Source organism: Excalfactoria chinensis, chromosome 4 (genome assembly GCF_039878825.1).
Source record: "Excalfactoria chinensis isolate bCotChi1 chromosome 4, bCotChi1.hap2, whole genome shotgun sequence".
NCBI classification, from domain to species: domain Eukaryota; kingdom Metazoa; phylum Chordata; class Aves; order Galliformes; family Phasianidae; genus Excalfactoria; species Excalfactoria chinensis.
Window position 1 is genome coordinate 8,822,611 of NC_092828.1, and position 12,692 is coordinate 8,835,302.

The 12,692-nt window shown below is 39.5% G+C and overlaps 1 protein-coding gene across 2 annotated transcripts in view; it reads left to right on the plus strand.

The window, feature by feature from the left end:
• DOK7 (docking protein 7) overlaps positions 1–12,692 on the plus strand; it is a 59,538-nt gene that overhangs the window by 19,566 nt on the left and 27,280 nt on the right. For both annotated transcript variants that reach the window (XM_072335317.1, XM_072335316.1), the window contains 2 exons: positions 3,313–3,420; positions 4,911–5,785. In XM_072335317.1, the coding sequence (XP_072191418.1) occupies positions 3,313–3,420; positions 4,911–5,785 (983 nt within the window). The remainder of the gene's footprint in view (positions 1–3,312; positions 3,421–4,910; positions 5,786–12,692) is intronic.

Genomic DNA, 12,692 nt, shown 5'->3' on the forward strand with positions numbered 1-12,692 from the left:
TAAGTTTACATATACCTGGTAGGTTTGAAGCTGTTTCTCTAGAAGTCTCCTAGTGTGTACTGAAAAACCCAGCCTGTTTTCCACAAGACTGAATGAAGAGAGGTCAGAGCATATAACTGTGAAACCAATATTCAGATAGCAGTTTCTATCTCATGAGCAATGTGGCAAGGACCATCTACTTCTCCTGCACTGGGAGAAGAAATTTGACCAAAGAATGATCAGACTCATTGAAGAGATGCTGAAATTGAATTGAAGAGATTCCATGATGCTGGGTGAAACCTGTTGCCTTCAGTAGCTGTGTATGAGCTGACAGGGAGGGTTGCCTCTAAAAGCAGTTGAACATTTGAGATGCAGAACTTGATAATTTACTTATAATTTCCTCTTGTGTTTATCCAAGGCTGTTCTTACAGCATCAGTTTCATGACCTTTATAAAAAATAATTTATGATGTTCTTTTCACAAAGGATAACAGTTATTAAAAAGCTTGCAGTTGCATAAGTGAAAAATCTATATGCATCAACAGTCAAATTTCTGAGGAAAGTGGAAGGATCTTTCCTACTGACAGTTCTGTTATTGTAAGGACTGGTGTCTGTTCTGTTTTGGTTTGACTCATTTACTGGTCTGTTATGCCAACTTTCTTTTTAAAGGGCTCATAGAACGTTTTTGGACATACAAATATTTAACTACTTACAGTAGAGTAACTGGAGCAGAGGACATCTGAAAATAGATTCAAGCAGCAGCCTGTAACAGTGTTTGCCAATGAGATGATCCTTGCAGAGACCTGTCTGAGTTGCAGCATAGGTGCTGGTGGCCAAATCTTGTATCTGCCTTTGGCAGAGATCCACATGGAAGCATTGGGGGGTTTTGTTTGAGTAAGCAATTACACAGGTTTGAACTAGTCAGTACTTAACATGAGGTGTATTGCAGGAGAAACAGGAATGGAAACCTGAAGAAAAAGTCCTCTTTTCTGCTCTAAAAGTTAGATTTGGAGGGTGCCAGATGCTGACATCAAATACTGATGGAGCTGAAAGACACAGAGATCACAGGAACTTTTTGTAACGGGCATTGTAGCCCTGTCCCTGTTAGCATTTCCAACCACGCTGTTATAGCCAGACTGTGTATGCCTAGCTTGCTCTGCTAATCTTATCCAGATGATTGTAGATTGCTAAAGATGGGGAACTTTGTTATGTGCAGAAGAAAATTCAGCACTGTCACTTCTGCTGTGATGCACTCCCACCTATCCTGGGCCATTCAGAAACTGGGAGTGGAGTCAAAGAGTAGAAATATGGCAGCTAGGTTCTCTCTCATAGTTAATAATGTAGGGACTCCTTTGGAGCTTCAGCTTGCTGTTTCCCTAGATTGTGAGCTTGCTTTGAATGCTGCACTGCTGACATCAAACTGAAGTCTTTTAAAAATGGAAAGACTTGGGCTGAAAATGGAAACTTTTCATTCATTATTTCAACTATTTTTTTTTAAAGTTATTTGTTTTACTAATGTAACCACAGCAATATGTAGCCCTTTTCATTCTTCCAATTATTTCCAATTATTCTATCAAATAATTCAGGGATTAAAGATTTTTTGTGTTGATCAAGTTGACCAGGTTGATTGGATATGCAAAAAACTGTAGTTCTGAGGAAGCTAATCTGTTTTATCTATCATTAATTACTTTCTCTAGATCATTATGATACCTACTGAAGCTTCTGCCCAGGGAGGTGGTTGAGTCACCGTCCCTAGAGATGTTCAAGAAACATTTAGATGTTGTCCTAAGGGACACGGTTTAGTGGGGAAATACTGGTGGTAGGCAGATGGTTGGGCTCAATAATGCTGGAGGTCTTTTCCAGCCTTGGGGATTCTATGGTTCTGATAATGAACAAGTTAGCAGACAATATCCTCTGCAACTGCTGAACATGACACAACTGTTAGTGGCCCTTGTGGAAATCTGCAAGCTTTCTCTTGGGATGATGGTTACTTCTGTTATCTGGTTTTATTGCTGTTCCCAATTGGAAACAAAATAGTTTATAGGAGACTGTACTGTTTTTCTGATGAAAATTATTCCATCTTCTGTATAATGGTTGGTCTTTCCTTTGGAATAGTCAATACTGCGCGTGATGTTATGATGTGGAATATTGACAGCAACACCACAAAATCATGACAAATAGAAAGTACCTTCAGTTGAAGCATTTCTAGTTGTAAGGGCAAACTCACTAAAATGTATGAGGAAAATCCCCTATATAGCACTGTGTTCAGTGCTCACTACACTACAAGGAAGACATTGAGGCCCCGCAGTGTGTCCAAAGAAAGGCAATGAAGCTGTGAGGGATCTGGAACACAGGCCTTATGAGGAACAACTGATGGTACTATGACTATTTAAACTGGAGAAGAAGAACCTCAGGGGAGACCTTAGCCCTCTGTCAACTACCCAAACGGAGATTGGAGAGAGAGAGAGAGAGAGCTGACTTCTTTTCCCAGATAGTTAATGTTAGGACAAGAGGCAATGGCTTTAAATAGTTGCAAAGGAGGTTCAAGTTGGATATTAGGAAAGTTTCTTCTCAATAAGAGTGGTGATGTATTGGAACAGGGAAGTGGTGGGGTCACCATCCCTGAAGCCATTCAAGTAAAGGGTAGATGTGGCACTGAGTGATGTGGTTTAGTGGGCATGGTGGTGGTAGGTTGACAGTTGGACTATATAATCCTTAGAGGTCTTTTTCAACCTTAATGAGTCTATGATTCTATTTTAGTAGTGCTTTTGTATTTCTGTTTTATCTTGTATTGAATAGGAAGGCAGAGACCTTTTTGTGGTGCTCCACCTCCGACTTCTGCACTTAATGGCCTTCTAAACATCAAACTTGAAAGCAATGTCTTTCTAAATAGATAATATGGATCAATTATAAGGCCATCAGTTTATTTATTATAATTGTGACTTTATTATGATTTTTATATTTGTAGGATGAAACAATTGTAGTCTTTCTTGATGAAATTCCTAATGAGTTCAGTGAAGTCAGGACACATTTATTAGCCTTAAACTCTTCTAGAACTGCTGCTAATTATTCCTGTAGCTATTGCCTCTAGTGCTGTGCTTGCAGGGCTTGTGGTACACTCTACAGATTCTAGGTATGATTTCAGAAGTCACGGACACTTAAAATTATGACCGTGTTGCATTTCTTCAGGATTCTCTATTTGATGGAAGGATGTGCCAGGCATTTTCCTTCCCTGTAACACAGAAATAGAATATCTAACATAAAGATGCTTTTTAATTTCTATTTATCTATTTTTTCCACGTTTTCTTTTGATTTATTTTATGTTCCTTTTACAGATCCAACTACAAATCCAGCATATTCAGAAGAAAGACTGGCTCATGAAGCTTTGCAATTAGAGAAGCGCTTGAGCTTGCTGTCCCATACAAGTCGCCAGGGCAGTGGAGGTAAGAAATTCCTTTGATTAAATATAGGCAGTATTCCTTTCTTTACTAGTCTGCAGCAATGAGCCATGTATACATAATTCTAAGATGATGAGCTTGAAAGAAAAATAATAAACCAATGGTCAATGTTTTTCATTTAGGGTATTCATGTCCATGGCTGCTTCAGTCGCTGCTGAGTAATGTGGTTTGTGACTTAATGCCTCTGACCCTTGCGGAGGTCTCTCTTAGTTAGATAATTGCTCCCAGACTGATGTAAGATGATAAACAAAAGCATGCCTGTATTGTTGTTGTTTCCTTTTTTTTTTGTTTAAATCCAGTCTCTGTGCTCAGAAATGTGGCTGAACTTTGTGACCATTCTCTCCTTGAGATGTTCTTGAATCTATGGCGTGCTTTTCCTAACAAGGAACAAGGAATGACATTGACATTAATGTTTCTGTAATTCACGTCTTCTGTCTAGATGGCAGCATAATTTCATCCCCAGAGCTACAGTTGTGTAGGGGGTCACAAGCTAGTGCTAAGGAGCAGGCACTAGGGGAAGAGAGAGGATTACATTTCAGAGGATAAATGTTGCTATTTTCTGTTAGTATAAAACAAGAATTGCTCCACAGAGGGTAGGAAAATTGTTCTAAACTTTCCCCATTGCAATTGATAAGAGAAATAGTTTAGTAGCACCAGGAACTCAGATCTTGATTTGCAGTGGATCCTTCCCTTATCAAACCCATCTGGCAACTTATTGCCCAAGGTTTAAAATTAATTAGAATTAATGCTTACAAAATTATTCTATTGCTGTCTAAATAAAATAGTTTTAGTTGAGAGTGAAGAAAATAACTTTATGGAGCTGGTACAGGAGAGCATGGTGTGTATGGTTCTCATAAGAGCATGAGGATGTTTTCATCAGTGTTTAATGTTTTTCTTCCATATTCTGTCTTGGATTGCTGTAGATACTGCAAAGGTGTCCTCCTTGCAAATACACTGAGGAAAAAAATCTTGCAATGTGTACATAAGTTAATCATGACAGGTCTTTTTTTCTATGTAGATATGTACATGTAGTAGCATTCTTGCTCTTGTTTGTGGCTGTGCTGTATTATTGTCTAGTTATATAGATGGTATGGAGAAATGCAGCATAGAAGACAGCGGAGTCTCAAGTTTGATTTTATTGTTCTGTGTCTTATGTTCATTTGGGTGTCATTCAGATAAGATTTAAATAGAGAAAAAAACACTTCTAAAACAGGGAGAGCTGGGTGTTTAAAGTCTAAAAATGCAGCCCTGAATGCAGTATACTCCACAGTGTGGTAGGGTTATGTTAAAATAATATCTGCCTGTTATTTTTCCAGCAGGGATAGGAATAATTGCAGGAATTACGGCGTTCCACCAGAAGATCCCTCTAAGAAGCAAGTGGAACATCAGGGTTCTCTCTGTGTGTGCTTGCCCTGCTTCCAGTGTGTGTGTTGTGTTTTAAACATGGGCTGATCTCTTTTCTTCCATTTTTTTAGGAGATGATCGAAGTCTTTCAAGCTCATCTTCAGATACCAGCCACTCAGATGTTAGTGTCGGGAGCAGGCTGACAATTTGGCCTGAACAGTCTTCAGCCAGCACTTCTCAAGAGAGTCATGGACTGGCAGCTGCAAAGGGCATTCATCTTGGGGAAGAAAAAATCCATCCAGAAGGGGCACGTGGCACCACTAAACCACCTCCAAAGCCCCTCCGATCCAGACAGCTACAAGAGATAGGCCGTCAGAGTTCATCTGACAGTGGAATAGCTACTGGTAGTCACTCTTCTTACTCTGGAAGCTTCTCTTCCTATGCTGGGAGCTTGGACATCTGCCATGGTGATGAGTTTGGATCATTGCTTAGCCTGCCATTGAACTTTCCTTCGGATCAGAATTTATGTACTTGTCCTCACAGTGAGCCTCAGAGAGGTGTGGGATCAGAGTATCAGGTTCCCAGCTCTCTCAGACATATTTATGATATACCCAGGAGTTTGTTACAGGCAGCTGCTAAAGATGTGCAACCCAAGAGTGCAGATTCCACGCTACCCAAGGACCAGGCCCTGCCTTCTCACGGTGCTAGTGATCCAAAACTGCTCCTTCCACACTTAGAAGCACAGAGGGCACCAGAGCACAGCCAGGACAGAGGGAGGCCGTCATCCTTACTCCCAGAAAGCACCAAAGACTCGAGTAATGAGGCGTGTGTGGATTTTGTTTCGAGGTGGTCAGACTCAAAGCCACCAGGACAGGTGTCAGACTCCAAAAGTAGTGAGTTAGCGCCACCTAGTGGAGCCTCAGCTGACCCCTATGACACATGTAGCCCCCACCTTGGGATGACAAGAGCTCTTTTTTCAGCTTGTCCAATCTGTGGTGGACTGAAGGTAAATACCTAACGCTGAGCAGATGCTAACAAGCCTTACTTGATATAGCATGATTAATTTAAAGTGGTGTAACTTACAAGTCACATTATTTCCTTCATAATTTTAATAGGTGATTCTATTTGTAATGCTTAATGTTCAAGTTGAGAGGCTTTGTACATTATTTCCTCAGAATCTGTGTCTGATCAAGAGAATAGCTGAATAATGTAGCCCCTCAATCATTGCTTTTAAATTGACCAATTTTGTTTTTCTTTGAGTGTATGTGAATAGCTTGCAGTGACAGAGACAGAAATCACAAAGGCACATGAGAGGGCTGAATTTGTCCTGTAATAATAACTTGGTCTGGAGAACACTGACCTGTCTTGCTGCTGGTATTTCAAAAGACAGAAGATTGAGGCCATGTGCTCCTGTTTGGGATGGCTGTAGTACATATATTCTATTTTATTTTTCATGTTTTCCTTTATTGTTGTAATTTGTGAGCATGTATTGCACAAGAAGAAGGCAGATTAGTGAAGCTTCTTACTAGGACAGATAGTCTGGTTAGCATAGCAATCCAAGACAAGTCACCTAGTCTATTAGCATTTTTATTACTGACCACTGAGAGATGCTTTAGGGGAAGTATACAAAAATCTATTACTGATGTATGAAGTGGGCAGTGTATTTATAGGGAAAGTTATTCTTGATCACTGGTCACAGAAGACATGGAGATTCATATCTAAACACGTTTGTCAATATCTATAACTATGACTTTATTCCCTCTAGAGTTCTTTCTGAACCCTGTTGAATTCTTGGATTTTTATTGCAGTCAGTTTTCTACAAGGCATGGAGAAAATATTTGTTTTTATCTATTCTGGAGGATTCTTTAGTTTTGGTAAACAAAATGAAGGTAAAACTGTTGGTGAGCTGTTGAAATGATGGTAAAGTCAGAGACTGTGCTCAGACTCAGGGTGTGTGGAGTGGGGATTCAGCAGGGATTTTTGTATGAAGAATTAAATACTGTGGTTGAGGTGTGTATTTCTTTAATTCAGCATGTGGGATTACATTAATCACTGCTGTGAAAAGGACTTGATCATGTAGAAAGTTGTAAAAGAAGTTAGAAGACTTGAAGGGCACTTTTCTTCTTGTGGTGTGTTATGAATTTGCATCATTGGTTGCGTTCATGTCTGAAAACAAGAAAATCCTTTGAGCCTGAGGTGCTTGTGTAGCATCTGTCTCAGCAGTGTGAGAGTAACTTGGATGTTGCCCTGTACTTGTGGCATTTAGGAGGCAGGAAGATGCTCGAATAGCAGGATAAGGTTGTGTCTGCGTTCACTGTTAGGAACAGTGTTCTTCTAAGGCCAACTTTGCAAGCCCTCATTTTGAAAGCTTGACTGGATGTAAGGGCTGAGGTTCAGCCTCCAGACTGCTGTTTTTGAGCTGACGAGAACAGCTTCTGCTGCTGGCTTTTTGTGTCTGCTGTCTGAGTTAAAAAGGAACTGGAAAGAATGCATGAAACTGATTCCTAGAAGGTCTCTACTCTGAGAAGAGTAGGCCCCAAGATGGCTTTGTTGTAGGCAGGGGAGAATTATCATGGAGTGAGCTGACATGGTCTGAACATTTGTGGGTGATCTCAGTTGTCACTTTAGACATGGATTTATCCAAACTTGCCCCGGATGTCTGTGACAGACAGACAACTGAAAGTAGGGATTCTATTCCATTAGTCAGAACATTTAAAGGCAAAACTGTGCTGCTCCTTCTTAACTGCCTGTTCACTTCTGTGCTAAACGCAGCCAGATCTTTTATTTTTTTATATATTTAAATGTGTGTATATGTATAAAGAGATACCTATTTATTTTTCCTTGTGAAGAACTGACAGGTTTCATATTGATTCTAGTTACCTATTAACATTAATTGGTAAGAATGTCAGGAATAGTCCCTATTTAAGCAAATTTAGTGACAGAGAGACACTGACACAACACTCTTACCAACTCTTTTTTATTTAATAGTGTTTTCACATGATGTGCATGCTTGCTTGTTTTTTTTTTTTCCCTTACCTGTACCTGCCTGGAAGTTTTTGGGGAAGAACTTTTGTTAAAGGGAATGACTGGACTTACTTTTTCTTTCCAAAGTGAAAACAACTTTTAGATATATTGTTTTAAACTGTCAAAATCAGTTATTTTATCAGTATTTAATGGATGCTTTGACCGACTTTTCTCATGCTGAATCCAATGAAAGCACAAATCCATGTGATCTAACTAAAAAACAGTTCTAGTTTCTCATGCTTTGAACAGAATGAATTTGAGATACAGTTAGGGCCAAGAGGAGCTCGTTCATGACTGAATGAGACACCTGGTTTCACACTGACTCAGATTCATGTTTGGAAGGTTTTACTGGGCCAGTGTTTAGAGTGCCTTTGCAATTTCAAATTAAGCTGTTAATTAAATTGTGGTGACGTTTTTTAAATGCCTTCTGTTTAAAGTGAGTGAATGGAAGGAAGCCTACAGCACAAATAAAGCAGGCATGCCTTTGATTTTTGCCCTGGATGTAAACTACGGCAAATGAAGTGCGTGTCATCTTTGTGTTGGATGTGAGAGGAGCTCTGTGAAGAGCTGGAAGCAGGATGCAGAGTGAAAATGTGCATATGTGGAAGTGGTGGTAGCATTGGTGATGGGGACTGTCTAGATCAGGAAGCACCTGCTGCACTTAGTGGCAAAGTTGATGATGAACATAGAGGGATTGGAAGGAAGGGGAAGGAAGCCTTTCTGTTTCACTGTGGATGAAGAAGCACAAGCAGGAATGAAACTACTAAGTTTTTCTTTTTGATTTACATATTGTATTTCATAATATGCATTGGGGGTTAATAAGCAAATATATAGGGTGTTTTGCTTTCTGCTGTATATTACTGTAGTGTGCAAATGATGTCCCTCTTTATAACCTTAGCAAGGCGAGCCTTCTGCTATGCAATTTTTGCCTAGGTGTTTTCAGTGCTACAGATTAATGCCAAGATGAAATCTGTGTGTGTTTTAAGAGTATTTTAAGCTCAGAATGTTAGATTGTTGTGGGATTTCTAAGTAAGATACCGAGCTTTATTATTAGACTTATTCAATTTTCAGCTTCTTAGCTGATATTAATTTGAGGAATAGCATTATACTGTACGCTTGTTGCTCTGTAACTTCATTTGATGCTGTAGTTTGAGAAACTGTCAACACTTTTTATAGGGTGTCTTTTTTTACACACCACTGTTTGTACGTTTTCTTAGAAGAAATAAACTTCTTTTCCAACTGGCTTTGTCCTTTTCCATCTGACAAGTACTGCTTTTCTTTTTTCTTTGCTTTTTGTCCCCTGACCTTCACCTTCTTGCCATTTGAATTAATACGGAATAGTTACGGCTGTCTCTTCATACTGCTCAGTGTTGTGCTCAAATTGCTGTTGACAGCTCAAAACGTGCCTTTCAGTAGAAACTACTTTTATATATCCCTGCCTTACTCTAAACTTGTATTTAATAGAACTCGTAGTTCCATTAGTACAGACTTGGTTACAACTTCAGTAGTTAATCTGCCACCATAGAGGAAAAAGGAAAGCATCCATTTATATGTATCTGCTATTATCAATCCTGCACTGATATTCAGCCACCTATTTTAGCTGATCATTTAAAAATGCCAAACGCTCCTTGGAGACAGTTGTCCAAGATTAGGAGGAGATCTACCACAATCCTCTGTGATGTATTTTTATGGTTCCAAAGTAACTGTGCCTCAAACTTCGAAGCACCCGGCATGTTGGTCGCAAGCTGAAACACAGGAATGCTGTGGTCAGTGTGTGTAAAAGAACTTAGGGACTTCGTTAGGTAGCAGAATCTACAGCTCTGAATGGCTAAGATCTCCCTACACGGCACAGGGAGATCTGACACCTGCCCTGGGGGATGTGGATTGCTGCTTACCTGGAATGCTGCTTTGATTAGCTGGTAGGAAATACAACTTGTTTAGTCTGTTCTTTAGAAAATGCTTTATTTTGCATGTGTGTGTATGTTCTGTGATCCTTGAGCAGGCACTTATGCAGCACTATAGGTCCTTACAGGGCTTTTTAATGTAAAGGGCTTTAAAATGTAAACTTTGCTGAGTGCAGCCTCTGAATAGACATAGAGCTATGAATACCTCTGTTTCTGTTGTGCAACATAGACCAGGGAGGTGATGCCTAGAGAAGGCTGGATCTGCTCTCCATTCTTGCCTGGACTGATCTAACCAAGATTGTGAGCTGCTTGTGACTGGGTAGGGAATGCCACATCAGCCTTCTAGTCTTGTATAAGACTCTTAAACTTGGATTTTCTCCCTTCGCTGTAGATGCTGCTTTTGAATGTGGTGAAGTGTAAACTTCTGTTTCGTTGAGATACAGCAGCTGCAGGCTACATTGTTACATTCGTGTAACTGAGAATGGTCCCCTTTTTTTTTTATTTTTGGCTTTTAATCAGGTAGTAGTATAAAAATAGATAGTAAGCCAACCACACTGTTGTTATATACCACTTAAATATAGCTTTTCTTTTCCTCTTGCAGACATTACCTCTTTCTCCACGAGGCATGAACACCTTATGCTGATGTTGTAGTGTGTTTATTTCCCTGCTTTCTCTCAAAGTATAGGAACATGATTACTAACAATCACACCATTTTCATACTGATTTTCAGGGGTTTTATTTTTTTAACATACACTTACACTGATGTGTGATGCTGTAACATTTTATGCCTCCTCCTGCCTTCAAAAAAAGCTCCATGCTGTCTAAACTTCCATTAAGAAAGATGCACTTATCATCTTTTATGCTTCTGCTCCTGCTTGTGCTTCTGTTTTAATCTCAGAGCTCTGGGCAGTTAGGCAACACACTCTGTCTGAACTATAATAGAAACAGTTCACACCTCAGAAGAATCTGGAAGTCAGGAGAGCTGGCATTACTTACCTCAGCAACAGTGTGTTTGTGAGGCGCTCTTTGTGTTCTGGTGACTGCTGATTCTGGGTACTATTGGCTTTTGGCATGAACTAGAAAGCTTGCTTTGTGCTTTCTTTTCAGGTTTAATTCCATATGTTATTCAAGTCCTGACTGTGAAAGTTAAACCTGCAGTTAGGTGCCTTTTCTGTCACGTCTCACTGCTTAATGAAGAAAGTGTACGTGGTAGATAATTTCATAATCCCTGTTATCGCAAAAGGCTTTGAAACTTTATAATATTGTTATATTTTTTTTTTTTAAGTTTTCATAGATTTGAAGAGATCTTAAAAGAGACCGAATTCCCCACAACAGCTTTTTGAAATAGAAAATATCCGCGATCGTTGCTGTCCATGAATGACAATGAAATAAAGTCATTTTTGGTGCTGGTTGTCTGTGCTGACAAACACATACAGCATCATCCAAAAAGGTTGGAGCAAAAGTATGTTCTCCTGTTTAAAATGGCAGAGGAAAGGGGTATGAAAGAGGTGTGAGGAGGGACAGACTCAGAACCTGATTTGCTTTGTTTTTCCTTTTGTGGTTTTAGCTAGGACTGCCCCATAGTTACTGCTTTCTTCTTACTGAACTTCTTCTTGGCTCTGCTTATTCATTGTTTTGAGAGGTTGCTTATCAGCAGTTCACAGAGGAAGGAGGACTTACTTATTTTCTTGCCGTTATTTTTATGCAATGTTATGTTTATTGACAATAAGCTTTACTCACATATAATCAAGAAGAGACCCAGCTTCCATTTTACTTTGATATTGCTGATCAGGGCTCACACAGTTGACCAGATCTTTGCCTAGGAAGGTCACCTAATGGAAGTGACTTTGGATTCGAGTTATCACAGTGAAATAGAAGACATGCCCATCCTACAACATTTGTGCAGTTTATTTTTTGCCACTTACCTCTGATCTAAATAATAATACTGAGCTTGGCACTTCTTGAGATCAGAAATACGTACCGTGTGGTCTGCAGTGGGGAAGGGAGTGCCTGCCACAGAACTACTGGTAAGTGAGATGGTAATGATGTCAAGATGGCATATTTCCTACATGCTTTGAATGCAGGCAGCATAACTCATTCTTTTGCACCAAACAGAAATGTTTGCTTTTCTGTCAGAGGTCAGTGAAGACACTGATAAACCACAGTACTGACCTTTCATCCATTGGTATGAATAAATAGGAAAAGCTACTTCCTGCACTAAATAGAATCAAGCTGGATAATAGCTGTTGTTATTACTACAGCTGGCCACTGTTTCTTCCTCTGTTGGGAGCAGTAGCTTTTCAGAAGAGAAAGCAATGTTTTGAAGGAGATGCTGTCTGACAATGAAAGCTGGAAAATTCCCTTTGGGATGTAGGGTTGTTGTGTTTTTGGGTTTGTTCTGTTTTGTTGTTTTTTTACCCAGTTGTAAAGAGGCTCATCAGATTGTTGGCAATGTGGCCAAAATGGAAGGTTTATTTTTCCCCCTTTTTCTTCCCTCTTTAAAAAAGAAAAGATAAAGAAAAAAAAATTAGAAATTCATTTATTTCTGGAAAACAAAACCCAAACAACCGCAGCAACTCCAGAATCCTATAAAAATTAGCATGGATTGTAGGAGGCTATGCAGAAAATACTCTGCTTTGAGTAAAATGCACTGATACTGAGGAAATTGCACAGCACAGGGAAGGAATTGGTGAATGTCAGCAGGATAGCAATCACTGGGGTGGGATATCTGGAGGTATGACAGCAGCTTGCTGTGAGTAGATGGGGAGAGTGAAAAATAGATGCTCAGTAGGTGTAGGACCTTTCTTATCAACCTTTATTTCACAAAGCCACTTAAAACTGGAAGTGTATGAATTTAAAAGGATGAAATGTGTTCCAAACAAATTACACAAACTTCCTTTTGTTTTTGCACAATCTATGGCACTGCATGTGAGAAGAACTAGTTTTGGAAATTCAAGGTGCCTGGTACACTTAATATTTCAAGAT